Source organism: Aquila chrysaetos, chromosome 3 (genome assembly GCF_900496995.4).
Source record: "Aquila chrysaetos chrysaetos chromosome 3, bAquChr1.4, whole genome shotgun sequence".
In the NCBI taxonomy this organism is placed as follows: domain Eukaryota; kingdom Metazoa; phylum Chordata; class Aves; order Accipitriformes; family Accipitridae; genus Aquila; species Aquila chrysaetos.
Window position 1 is genome coordinate 42,150,109 of NC_044006.1, and position 15,008 is coordinate 42,165,116.

Here is a 15,008-nt window from a genome sequence, read left to right on the forward strand (position 1 = left end):
TGATCTTCAGCCATCTTATTTTTGTTTCTGCTCTTTTTCATTATCTTGTTTCTGTTCTGATTTGACCAAGTGTTTGGGTATTATGAAAACACTGCCATCACTACTGCGATGAATGACATATTGGCATGGGTTAACAGATCTACCCTGGTCATCCCTCGATCTACTGAAATTGCACGGTAAGAGTTATTTAACTTTTGCTTCATCCAGCTGGTTGATCTGCTACACTGAGAGTGCTCCTTTTTAAGGCTCACCTTTTGTGTTTGAAGATTACATATGTCTTCTTCCAAGTTAAGAATTGCATTCTGTTTACGACAATTTGGGGCAGCAACTTTGTTCCTCTTCGTCTGATGTCATGTAAAAGTAATACCTGAGTATCTGTCAGATGGTTCTTTGCTCGTGTGGTGTTGAAGGAGTCAATGTGCATGCTCACAATTTCATCTACCAAAAATGGTATTCTCAGAGCTTTTGCACGGTGTTCATTGCTGCTAAGGTTTGTATCAGTAGAATTATGGCACCTACCCTTTACTTTGTTTGGTTTCTCCATCCGTATCTGCTGCTGATGCTCTGGAGTGGATGCTGCTTGACTTGGCACCTGATTATAAATGTGGTTATGAAGGAAATGCCGAAGCGTGGCTTCTCTAGAACACTCTGAATCACCTGGGTATTCCACATGGCCATATTTACTGCATTCTTGGCTATGGCCACCAACAGCTCCTAAGCCATGTGAAGAAGCAGATTTAACATCATTGCTGTACCCAACAGCACCTTCACTTGCAGACTCAGTAAGAGGCAGTGCTGTGACTTGAATTCAAAGACAATTCTGAATCTGACCCACGTTCTTCAAGGAACTGAAACTTCTATAGGATCAAAGCCTTCCTCCAAAGACGTGAGTTTATTTTCATCAAAATTATCATTATGGGCCGTTAGGTTTCTAATGTCAGCAGCTGAAAACAGCCCCATCAAATTTGACCAATGATTTGTGATATTAGAGCTTGACTGAGAAAAAGACTTTTGCCTTCGTAGATGTCTTGTTTCTGAATTTGATTGAGTGGGGTAGTCGGTTCTTAATAGCGTGGCATCATGAGGACTGAAACAGTGGTAAAGTGTCTGGGTCAAACTTAACTTATATTGTGGTGTGAGCATGATAGGTCTCAGCCTCTACTAGAAGTAGTAACTTGTATATCTTCCAGTAAACTCGCTTAAAAGATGATTGGGGGGGGGGTTATGGGATCTTTTGTAAAATGAATGCCTCTACATTTCTCGCCTACATGGTCTTGATCAATTTATTTTTTAATATTCCACTATTTGAATCTATTAAAGTAAAAAATTTATATGTTAAACTCTTCTTCTGGCTATCCTGAATACTGTTTCTCATTTGTACACAGCGTAACCTGCGCTGGCACATGGTAAGAGGAAGCGGGAAGGGTGCAGAAGAAAAGTGACTGAAGGGATGGGAGGAGGAGGGCTTGCGAAGGATGGTGTGGGACTGATGAGTGTTAAGAGGTGGAAATGGGACTGTTGCTAAGCGTATATCAAACTACAGCCTATATGTTCATCTGATCTGGTCTAAGAAAAGGTCCTTCTAGGAGGGGCAGTCCTGCTCCTTCCCTGGTAGTGGTTTTGATGATCATCTGATTCCAGGGTGAGCTGGTTCAAGGTGCTAAACTGTTAGAAAATTAACCTTGTAAAGAAGATAAATAGCTCACTGGCAGAACTTAACCAGTGAGAACAGTGGTGTAAGAAAAGGGGGAAGGAGGACAGGAACGTTAAGGCACTATGGTCATGCTGGCACGTTCTCACTGCTTTTTTTTTTCCACAGTTTATAAAGCTTTTGGGGCTGCGAGCTGCCATGTTAGGCTTAGCTCCTTCTTAACTGAGGTTTATTGTGTTCAGATTTCAACTCAATTCCTTTACTACTCAGTTTGGAGGAAACAACCCCCCCAGATGACACCTTCTGTGGCTGTCTTTTGGCTTAAATTACTACTCAGTTTTTCTTTAGAAAAATAAAGCTGCTGCATGATCCCTCAGACCTGAAGTCCAGACGATAAATGAGTGCTGCAGTAGCATTAAGGCCCACCTTTTGTGGGCCTGGGTTATAGCTGCCAGGTCCTAGAAATACAAAGCCACTGCACAAGATTATGTCAGGGCACTTGCTGACGAGTAGTCATAAAATACATGGATACAAAAAAATTGAGAATGTAAATACATCAAGTAGGAAGCATATGACACGATTCCTCCATAGCTGAGCATCCCCACTGTGGTGCAGGAAAGGACTTTTCTGACTGCCATTCATTGAACAGACAATGTAAAAAGCACTTTCCACAGAGAAGGAATGATGTACCATAAAGACCAGAATGTCTTAAATTCTCCACTATGCTTACTGGGAGCTCAGGTAAGAGAAGAAAGTCTTGCCTTATTTCTCCTAGGGAGTTACCTTGTACTAGGCCATCTGTAGTCTGTGAGATAGAGCTGGTATTTTCAATTAAGCCCTTGAAAAGAAATATGCTTAGCAAGTTGGCTATTAAAAAAATCCCTCACACTGTAAAGACTTGGTACCTGGAAGAAACAAGCAATCAATTTTCAACAGATAGATTGTCACAAGATGGCAGTGCATTAATAGTCTTAAATAAAATATGCAACTGTGTATTGTTATAGCTACATAAGGGCTAGAGCCAAATTCCTTTCCAATTATGAAAAGAATGGAGAAAATGAAACTGATGAACTTCTGAACCCCATTAGTGTGCAATCCATTACCAAAGCTGAACAGAGGAGGTGGCTAATTTATGGGCTAGGAGGCACTATCCAACCTACAGGTTCCCCAAATGAGGTGTTCCAGAGATAAGCATGAAGTTATATGGAAAACAGTAATGACCCTAAAAGACTCCTACAACAAGAAGCCTATATAGGATGCCCTTGGAGTATTGCAAAAAACGAATGCAGGGAGTAGCTTCCCAGTTAATGATTGCAGCTATGAGCTGTGGAAGAGGAGGGAGACTCCAATTAAGATAACTGGGTTTTGTGAAGATGGGCACCCAGAAAGTAAACAATAGTATCAGAAACCCAGAAGATAAAACAAGAAAACAAAATGGGTTTGCTCCTAATGCTGACTGACCTGATTTGCAGTGAAGATGGGTCTGTTCTTCTTGAGGGTAGTATCCTTGTAAGCACTTGACCTAGTATTTATGACAACTGTAATCGTTCACTGCAAATGCTTAATAGCTGCTAGTGCTTAATAACTCAGCGTTGCTCTAGAGAAACACACCGAGAGCTGCTGTATAAATATGAATTGGCATTAGATTTCAGAAAGGGAATTATTAGTTGAACGAATCAAGCTGTCCAACAGTTCCATCTGACTTTGAACACGAGGTCACAGGAAAGACAGGACTTTGTAGCTTTTATATCCCAGACAAGTTACTGGGGAAATTTTTTCAAGTAGAGCCCATGACGGCTGCTGTAAAAGGTGGATAGTAGTGTCTTTAGGTAAGTTTTACTACATTGATTTGCTGATATATTCCCTGGGGTTTTTTTATTATCCAGTAATCACTGACTGTATTCCAGTCTATTAGCAATACAGATGTTTTCTCATTTACTTCTAGCATATTTTCCATCTGTGATGACAGAAGCTGTAAATAGCCCTTCAAGGAGAGAAGGGAATCTACGTGGCTGTGGTTGCTCTGTGACAGAAGAAACAGAAACACTTTGTAAATCACAGTTATTTTACATAAAAGGAGGTAAAAATCAAAGTCCAAGAGGAAATAGAGCACAGCTCTGTGAAAATACTGCTGCTGACCTCCGCCATCAAGTCTTCAACCTGATGGGAGATGTCATGTTGCTAGAACGAGCAGAATAACTCCATGGCAGGAGCATCCCTACTCCGCCCCACAAGAGCAGAACCAGGCTTTCCTCCTCTCTGAAGCTGCACCTACCCACCACTGTGGAGAAATCAAGTATTTTTTCAAAACCTAGCTGCCCAGGGCAGTGGCAAGAAACCTGGATCCGATGTTCTTAGCTCTCACAAGGTCTCAAGAGGATTGAATGCTCTTTTCATTGTAGTTCTCGGAGAGAACAAAATCCAAAGTGCAATTGTTTTGGTTTAACATCATTAAGATTACTTCTCTGCCTTCTAGGTACAACACACATGTTAAGATCTGAACAATCCAGTTTCCCAAATGTAATTCTACATCTGAGCATCAAGTCTCACATAATGGTGAAAGCAGTATAATTTAGCATCCATGTCTCAAGTGTTTGTAGGCCTCAAAAAATCATTTCCCACAAACACAACACCTTCATGATGAAGAAGATAAAACCAAATTGAAAAATTATTAGTTGCAAGGGATTTCTGTAAACTTTATAAAACATTTCAAGTACATAAACTATACGGGGGGGGGGGGGGGGGCAATTTTCGAGAGGGTGTACAAGGGCATCATTCACAAAGTACCATCTGAAGTCACTGTTCCTTTCCTGCCCTTGCAAGGGACACTCCAACTGAAAAGAAGCAATCAAATATTCCTTTCAAAACCATTCACTCCATTTCTTTCACTACTCTCTATCTTAGTGATAAGACCTATATCCTCCTTCACTTCCTCTTCACAGTTTTCCCTTCTTCCATTTTTTTCATCATTTACTTGACTTATGCCTTTCTCCTCCTCCTCCTCTTGCAGTTCCAGCTGATCATCTCCTTGGTGTGGACAGCAGTCATCCAAAGCTTCCTGACACTCTTTCATGAGGTCAACATCCTCAAGACACAAATAAAACAGTTCTATTAAGCAACATGCTGTCAAAATTAATCTTTAAAATGCACTTTTTTCATTTTTCTACAGCTACAGCATTTCAAATAAAATATACACTGAGCAGTTCATTCATGTGGATGAACTGACTCTGTGCAGACTTTTTGGGCAGAATGAGGCCGACATCAGTTCGGGAGTACAGACACCAACTCCTCTTTCGGTGCCCAGGCACTGAACCCATCTGCAGTAGAAATGGACATTTGTAAACACTGGAAACAAATTCTGCTAAAACAGACACATGATGATGTGATTTCATGGAAAATTTGGGCTATCAGTGTCTTTTGGATGTCATTTCACAACAACATATCCAAGCCAGATATATACTCAGTGATGAAATCTTAAAATAGGCAATTATGAATGGCCAGTTAGTAAAACCCCTCGCTTTTTCTTTCAGGAAAACAATCACATTAACATGTATTGTAATAGCAGCTCTGTTTCCCCATCACTTCCATGTAGTCATTACCCAGTTCCCATTTATCCAAATGATGTTGGGTTTTTTAATCTCCAGCAATGAAATTGTTCTGATTTAGTGGTCTCAGAAGCATTTTTCAAGTTATCTTTTATCTATAATCATATCAGCAGACTTTTAAAATGTTTATTATAGGGCTGGGGTACTGCTAGGGTAAGAAGGAATCACTGCTAAGGACTTTGCATACTTATATTTTAAAAAAACTTTGATATTTCAGCTTTTATAGGGGAAGTCTGAGCTATTAAAATGTGAAACTTGGTGGAATGGCAGCCAGAAAACCAAGTGGCCATACTGCATTAGTTCCATATATCCCCAGCAAAATGCTATGGCAGGAGCAGAGAAGACAAGCTCTCAACAGCAGCAAACATAACGAGTTACTGTTCTGTTCTAATCATGACAAATTTACTTTACAGATTTTATATGAGAGCATAAACTATATAAAAACTGCAGTTGTAATAGTCCTCAAAATGTGTAAGAGATTTTTTTTAAATTATTGCTTCATAGGAAACACATTAAAAATTAAATGTAGAAAGGTTTAAAAATAGGACTCTGGAGTAAAATTAAATATAATTTGAAAATAAAGTAATAGTAATTTCATTTTTATTAATTCTATTAATTTTTTAATTATAAAAATTAATTTTATTTTTTATTTATTTTATTTGTTGGCTTTCCATTTTTCTGTACTTTCTTTTCAAGGATTGGAAAGGAACTTTAGTTTTATAAACAGTCATTTCTAACAACAAATAGATACACAGAGCACTGATCTGTCACTCTGATGTAAGAGGTACTTTCCTTCAATGATGCCTAACACAATTTCTATTTATTAAAAATGATATTCCAATATATTATGTCTTCTTTGTCAGCTGCAGCTGGAAATGACCACATGACTTGTTATTGCCAAATATGAGAAAACAAATTTACTTTTCTAAATACACACAAACCCCCCCAGTTTTCCTCTATGTAGTAAAACAGCAGGAGAGGGAATTTAGTATATGGGACACTAAGAACATGGTAACTAGCTACTTGCAAACACTTAAATGAGTTCAATACTCACGGGCATGAAGTTAGTCCCATAATTACATGCTCGCAAGATCAGAGCTAGTCTTTAATTTTACAAAGAACCAACTTAATACTTGTCCAATGAACATGATCTATTACCATCCTAATTTATAAAAGTCATCATTATCAAAAGCACATAAGAAGTCAACGACAACTGCTATTAAAGACCTTAAGCAGCTCCTCTTGAGCTGAGTGGCTTGGAAAGCTGCTGCTGCTAAGGCAGAGTATTTGGCTCCTGAATAACACAGCAAATTCATTACTCTACCAGCTGACAGAAGAGGCAAATGCAAGGAACAGTTAGAAATGTGGTATCTATAATGTGATGCCTCAAAAAAATAACTGTAAGCACTGGTTTTGAATACAGAAAGTATATGGGTGACAACTCAATGGTTCCTATTAAAATTACCAGGGGTACAAACCTGTTCTACCGCAAGCGAAAAGAAAAGCTTGCGGTAACTGCGAAGAGCCCACAATGTGTCCTGCAGATCATCCGAAATGCTCACAGTTCAACTTGCTTATGGTGGAAATCTGCCTGCAGATGATGCTGGTCTGCTGAAGTCTACGATGGAGATGGTCCTTCCCAGCACCACTATGAGGACAACTGAACTTCTGATGTGCCTGATGGGACAGCTCCTTTCTGAAGAGAAACTAAATGCTCCCGCAGCTCGTAGAAATTTGTGGAGACTGTCATGGCTTCAGTTTCTCCGGGAAGTCAAAGACAACCAAATTTTCAGGTCTTTTCCTATCATTATATAGAGCTGTTGACCCTAAGGAGATGGGGAATACTTCTGACCATGAATTTTAGGATTTATCTGGAGTCTGCATTGATTTTTATGTATCTTTTAAGAAAAAATAACGTCTTTGACTATTTTCTCTGCTAAGCCATAGCCAGTGTCTTGGTACCCTTAGTTTCCAGGCCGAGAGCCACCAACTGCACTACAGAATCACATGCCATTTTGTCCTTCAGAGTCTCCCTCTGATCTTTGCACAAAGCTCCTGCTGATATGAACGGCAATGCTAGCAGGGATGGGAGGGAGGCAGGGTCCCACATTTGCTATCATGACCATTCACTGTAGTTTACCAAGGGGAATGTATCATCTCTACTGAATGAGCTTTATAATGCTGCACCGTGTGGCTCTGAAGATTAGTCTTACTACCACCGTTTCTTCCTCCAGCAGATGATATTAAAATATACTCAGGCCTGTTCACACTGATTATTACTGCAATGTTATCCACCCTTTTAAAAAAAACTGTTTTCACCACTACCAAGGCAGTTTCTGAAGGAGCGTGGCCCTGTGACCAGCTTTTCACAACAGTGGTGGTACGGATACAGTGCATGTAAGGTTGTTCACAGCACCAATTTCCACATATGGGATCATTTCAGTGAAACACTCTACATGGAAATCATGTAACACAACCAGAACCTTTTCCCCTTAATTTCTCAGTTTTGGCTTTTAACAAAAATCCCCTGGATTATGCTGTTAAAGATTTACTCTCTGAAATTACACTTCCCACCAGCTTGTTAGTCTTTCCCAGTGATGAAGAACAGCTGAAAAATACCGCTCAACAACTGAACACTTCTTCCCTTGCCCATGCATTACTTGTGATTGATTGCTGGGCTACTGCTATGGGGAGAATAGGAGGGGTGCCTCCCCCAGAAACAGCCATATCATGTTTTTGAATAAGGTATTTCTTTACAGATAGCTTAATTTTGCAGTCTGAATATACATCTAATGACAAAAGGGATTAGGTGTAAATATTACTTAGTACTGCACTGCCACAATTATAATTTCTGTCCTGTTCCTTATTTTGCATTAATGGTAGCAGAAGAAACAGTGATTGAGTTATAGTCATACCACTATGAGCACAAGAGCTAGATCAGGACCACACGTGGTTGGTCTCTGTACAGAGAAAAAACCTGATTTTTGCTGATTGTAGAAGATATAATATTACCACCAAACCCATTTATTGCAGCAACCTTTCCACTTCTACCACTGGAGGGTGTGGAAGTTCACACCTCCCACAGCAGGCTGTTTCCACAACCGTACCTGAAGACAACCTTCGATTTGCATTTGGAAGGATTTCTGTGCAAGCGCAAGGCAGGAGATTTACACTAAAACGCCCACTGAAATAAAATAAAATAAAATAAAACCCCAAGTATCTTAAATTCTAGTCTTGCTACTGCCATTTACTAGTTTCAGTTGGGCTAGAGAACACAATCTGAGACTAAGTCTGATTTCCCTTGTAGTTGCAGACCTGTAGGCTGGAAGGCTGGGCTCTAACCGTGCATCTGCCCTTTCCCTAAGGTACAACTTACCGCAGGTCAACTATCAGCTTCAGTTTGTCAGTCGTTGGAATATGAAAAATAGTAATTTATGTCAAATCTGCTACTTAAAGTGGTCCAAGAATCAATGTGGAGGTGAGAGCAAGTATGATTTTGTGGGTGGCCTGGCCTACACTTAATTGGAAGGATGCTGCCTGCTCTGGCAAGTTTCAAGAGTTTCTTACAATGTTAAAAATAGAGCCTTTGGTTTCCAATTAAGTACACTGGAGTATTGATCTCAGCATGAACTGGGTGCATTGTACATCAAACTATCTCTGTACATATATCCTTCCTTTGCTTTCTACAGCCATATATTATTTGTTGTCCATAAAACAACGCATAGGGAGCAGAACCTGTAATGATATCAAAATAAGAATAGGTCTATCGCGATGCACTGGATGGGTGAACAAGACCCCTCTCTACGAGCAGCAGAAAGCATAAGCAAGCTTGTTTTCAGCTATTGATCAGCATGCAGCTGGCAAAGAGGGCTAAAACTACACAGCTCAGGGCTACAAGTGCACAGAAATATCTGAACTAGCTCTGGAGTAACAGAAACACCTTGCAGCAGCAGAACAGAGCAGACGGGGTGATTTGCCGGGGTGTACAGGCAGCACTGAGAGTCAGGGGGTACCTGCCCCTGGAAAGCTCTGTTTCACTGCAGTCAGACTCTGAGTTATCTCTACAAATATCCCAGCACCAGAGCAAAGGTATATGACCACCATTATTTGCAAAAGGACATAACTTTTTGTGCGGATTACTCATGTATCCTGTTCACATGCTGACTTCTAATTCCTCTACATATACATTCTCTTTATTTTAGTTGTCAAGCTTTAAATAGCTCCATTACTGTCATTAACCTTCGAGATGCTTTTCTGCAAACTTGTGTCCCTTCTCCTTTATTAACTGCACTTGTCTGTAGAACCAGCCCTTTCCTTGCTACTAGCTGATGATCTGCTAGTAGCCTGGTGATCTTTGCCACGTTTTGAATAATTAAGCAGCATTTCCAGAAAATTGTCCCACCAGTAGAAGTTAGGCAAAAGAAATACAGCTTCTAGTAACATAACCAGTAGTTTCACTTTACTACTTTGTAGGATTAAATAAGATTAATAATTAAATATAATGATGCATAGCTGTTACCCTACAGCTCTAAGGTTACTGATGTTCCTCCTTGCCTGTGTATTTAAATATGCGATGATAATTATTCTTACCAATTGATATCTACTTAATCTCAGCTAAAAAGAAAAATGTTTCTTGCTGTTTCTCTATATTCATAAAGAACCCTAAAATATCCTGAAAACACAGGAACAGAAGAGTACTTTATTATTTAAAATGCAGCCAAGGTTTAGAAAGCATGGAGGGTGGAATGGTGGACAGAGATGCAAAACAAAGTAACTTTTATGTTATATATGGCTAGGCTTAAAAAAAGTCACACTAAACCATGCTTAAGCAATGCAATTGAGTAAATCAAACAGTACATAACTGTCACTCCAAACATGGCACCTGTCAAATGTCTACAACACATCTACTCTAAATCCTAAAAATACCACCTGGGCCGCAACCAAATGCACACTGTTAAAGGCACTCCCACTTGTTGCTGTGACTTGTTAGCACCTCTCTAACCACATGCATTTTGGAAACAAAAGCGTTAGGGCTTTACATGGAATGGCTTAGCTATGTCAGCTATTACAAAACACATATATTTGTGCACTCTACATGTTCAGCATAAACACAGAATTAACATGCAACCAACTCCCCAAATGGAGGCAGAGACGGGTACAAGTTGAAGACACAGACACAAATAGTATCGTCACTAATTTCAATTAAGACATCAGTTTTCATGCTGAAGACAGCTTGGTATCCCCATCAAAATTAACTTCTAAAACCACTTCTAAAACATAAACCAAACAGTTTTACACTCCAGCCATTTGGTCCTGTGCTGGTGGTATTTTGCACCAGAAACTAATTTCATCCTAAAGAATGAAAAGGAACAGTTCTCATTCACACCCTATACCAGGAATACCTTTCCCGCTCTCCAGGGGAGAAAAAAAATGCTGGTGTAGGTCAGCCCTACACCACTGACTCACTCTACACCCTTCTTGGCCACTCGTTCGACTTGGCTTTTTCAAAGCCTTGTGCCTCCTGCAGCACACTGTAACAAAAATCAAAATCACAGTCTTTCAAGACAATACGTACCTCAAATGTTTGAGGTTCTTCTCTGACCCCACCTCTCTCTGAAAAACCACGTGGTCCTTCACACCCTGTCTTATTAAACCTAGGTGAGTTCTGGCTAACGGGTAAGAGCCATCCACGAGCAGGGACCTGGCCCGCTTATCTATTTGCAGATATCCTTCCACAGCAATATTGCCATGTCCTAGTGCTCAATGAGTTCAAAAGGAAAAAAAAAGAATAATTTGAAATATGTTCTGTAAGTTAAGGACACAGCTTCAGTGGGACTGCTCTCAAACGGACTGGAGAAAAGCCTTCAGAAAAAGGTCTACCTGGTTTCTACTTACCTTCACTCTACCAAACTTCTGACACTCACCAAGAAAAAAAAAAATCCCAAACCCAAAATATTCTCACTCATAAAAATACATGTAAATACTTCAAGTGGTACCCAAAGTCCAGGATGGATTCACCCCCTCCAGTGCTTTAGTACTGTGAAACTCTGCCTCTAACAATGTTCAAAGAACTGCGCTTATATGGGGTTTTACAGGACCTGACCCAAACTGCCCTTTCTAAACATGAACCTAGAGACTACAGCACAAATAATACAAATTATCCACTGTGCATCTTCTTCCTTAACTTTTGCAATTCATAAACAATAGCTGTGTTATGCTGTTAATTGGAGCAGGTGTTCTTTAACTGAGCACAGGAATTCAGCTCTTGGGAAGCGCTTCAAAATCTGTTGTAGAGAATGTAATACATCCAGATGTAACAAATTTTGGTTTGGGTGGGAGCAGAGCCTTCCTCCTGTCTCACCTGGAGATGGAGCATGTCCAATGGACGGCATGATGACCCAGCACAGCAACTGCTGCCCTCGTTCAGGTACTGCCTCTTCTGCTGGCATGGGCAGCATCACTGCTTGGGATTCACACAATTTAGAAAGTGAGAACATTTTTACTGTAAGATTCAGGCCACAGATGAAAAACTGAAGAGCTACGTAGTCCATTCCTGCTAATCTAAATAATTCCCCATGTATATTCCGTGAAAGATAAAGAACCCATCCAATTTTTGTACTCCCTTTCTTCAAATGTCTATGTATATATACACACGCATACATGCACACATAGAAATATTGATATACAGAGAGAAAGGGAAAAGATAACCACTGAACCAAGTAGAGCAGCTCTTAAGTCTTGCAAGATCTTCAGCTAAGACACTATTGTATTACAAGCTTCTTGAGACTTTCTCTGTATTTGTGAATACTATTACTACATACATGGGACTGATGCCACACGTTGCATCACTGAGGGCTCACATTTCCCCATACACAGTTTTTAAGGTGCTTTAGAAAACAGGTTTCGTTCATTTTGCATCAACATAACAGCTTTTAGAAGTGTTATTGGGACAGGTTTACAGTGAGAAGCCTAAGGAAAACGCAGCCTTCGGTTGGCACAGTGGGGCACGGACTGCACCCCAGGTTAGTGCCTGTGGGATGGCTTCTCTCAGAAGAAGAAGATCAGGCCTACATCCAGTGCCAGCTGCATGTCTTATCTGTATTTTTTCTTACTTTTTCTATGCTTAAAACTCCAACATTTACACAGCCACACAGTGTCTCAATTTAGTGTTTTCCTTAAAACACACTGCTTGAGCAATCCAACAATAATTTACAAGCACAGTGGGAAAAAATAAGCAGACATGCCTAACTTTACCTGTGTAAGTCAATGTGACCTACTCACATATGGCCTACTCAGTGTGACAAACCTGTGTGAGTAGATTTGAGTAGGACAAAAGAAGTTAGGCACCCATGTTTTCAACAGGAGATGTCAGCGTTCAAATAGGTGCTGAGTAACTGTCAGCATTTAAGGAGCAAGTGGTGCTCCCATTACAAATTCTTTCTTAAAAAAATAAGATTGCAATCTGTTTTTTCAGCAAACTGTGAAGAGGAAGACTAGGTGGTCCACAAACACTGTCGTATCTGGAAAAAAAGTACTGTGAGAAATAATCACCCCAAAGAAAAGACAAGGTTCACTCTTACGTTTTTTATCTATTTCCTTAGCAAACATGCCCACTGGAGCCTCAAATCTTGGTCAGGGGTATTCTGCAAATGGTAGGACCTTTCATTAGTATAGAAATTATTCCATTTCCTTACATGAACTGATGCATGTTTTCCTGGCTATTCAAAGCAAAAGTTTATTGCTTTTTTTTTTTGATATTTTTTTCTCTATAGACGTAACTCATGGCTCCTGTGCAGGAACCCTGGTACCATAGTCTCAATCTTAAACATGCATGAGAACCAAACCCACAAGCTTTGATTCTGTAGCTGACCCAGATCAGAACAGCGCAGAGGTATTAAACTAATAAACTAAGCCATAGGAGCACATCTTCTACCAACCACCTGCTATAGAATCATAGAATTGTTTAGGGTGGAAAAGACCTTTAAGATCATCGAGTCCAACCGTCAACCCAACACCACCATGCCCACGAAACCACATCCTGAAGTGCCACATCTACGTGGTTTTTGAACACCCCTAGGGATGGTGACTCCACCACTTCCCTGGGCAGCCTGTTCCAATGCCTGACAACCTTTCAGTAAAGAAATTTGAACATGACCTGCTGTAGGTAATGCAGGACAGTGAATTATGGATAGGATTCAGAACAAAAAGCTTTTTTAAATGTAGTCTCTGCTGTGGTACAGTTGTTATCCCTGGTCCTGTTACATGCATCCATCTAAGAAAACAGGTAGCAAGACTCTGAGATCATACGATTATTTTCTCCATTAAAAGGTGTATTTTAGAAGAAATATATTTTGTTATATTTATTACTAAGGCAACAAAATATTGTGGGGTTTACATTTCATCAGCAAACTTATGTTTGATTACAGAAATGGACTGAATGAAATAGTTTGCTGGGAACATAGTGAATACAAAGGTTAGGGCTGATCCCAGCCTGTCAGGCAGCAAGCTAAATGTAGGAACCCACCTGTTTGCTGTACTCATTGTCAAAGATGAAGTGCTCAGGCTGTCCTAACACTGCACTACACCTCATCTCAGCACAGAACAGAAAAATAGGCCAGGCAACCCCGTACAGTTTAGTATGCTCCCACCACTGAATTCATTTTCTTTTTCATCTGCAGTTGTCTTCCAGAGCGGTTATAAATACCAGTTCCCTATGGATGAGGATCAACAGCTCGCATTGTGTTGCCAGCAATGTTCTCACCAGGGACTGAAGCCCAATGAATAAAATTAATCCAGTGGTGGGTGAATCCAGCTGCTAACTTTGCCGAACGTCACACAATCCCACAATACCAAGCAGAACAAAGCAATCACTTTCATCTGTTTACACAGACTCCTCATCCTGATCTAGCATGGATAAGAGAAACACTAAAAATAGCTCAGGTCTATTTTTACAAATGGCAAAATGAAGGTTATAAATCAGCTAAACCACTTTGAAATCCATTATACTGTTACAATAACATTTTGACAGCACCAGCAGACTTACCAAACCTACAGAGGTCACCTTTAAAACAATGATCAACTTTTTCCTGTTTCATGTTTTGGACCTGTCATGCACTTCAAAAGAAGTCTGGTGGAAGAGACACAGGGGTTTTCGCTTAGAAGTCCATTTACATTTTAGGTCAAGAACTTAATACTGCCTTATCTTGCTCCAATCATTCTTTCACCTAAATAAAATGTACTTGAGAGGCCCAGACCTACATTTAGCAAAGAAATGAATCATCTTCTCTCCACAGAAACGAGTGATCCCTTACAGTTAGGGTGTTGAAACTAGTTTTGCAACTACTTTACAAAAATAACCAAGCTAACACATGGTGTCGTGGTTTAAGCCCACAAGGCCACTCGCTCACTCCTTCCCCGCACCCCGCACACCCGCCCCCGGTGGGATGGGGAGGAGAATCAGAAAGGAGAAACAACAACAAAAAAAGGTAGAGCCTCATGGGTTGAGGTAAGGACAGTTTACTGGGACAACACAAGGAGAGGAGTTACAATAATAATGGTACTAATAAAAGAATATACAAAACGAGCGATGCACAATGCAATTGCTCACTACCCCAAACCTGATGCTCTGCCGCTTCCCCTGCTGCGATACCACACTGACCCCCCAGCCGCTCCCCACTTATATACTGAGCATGACATCACATGGTATGGAATATCCCCTTGGCTAGTTCGGGTCAGCTGTCCTGGCTGTGCCC

The 15,008-nt window shown here is 40.3% G+C and overlaps 1 protein-coding gene across 1 annotated transcript; it reads right to left on the reverse strand.

Moving 5' to 3' along the window:
• On the reverse strand, positions 1-11,648 carry NFE2L3 (nuclear factor, erythroid 2 like 3). The gene is given in 11 exon segments (XM_030008985.2): positions 1-170; positions 173-337; positions 340-772; positions 774-852; positions 854-1,122; positions 1,125-1,194; positions 3,169-3,173; positions 3,591-3,674; positions 4,626-4,736; positions 10,723-10,787; positions 11,618-11,648. Coding segments are annotated over 11 exon segments (1,467 nt in total). The 3' UTR covers positions 1-15.
• Between the last annotated feature and the right edge of the window lie 3,360 nt (positions 11,649-15,008).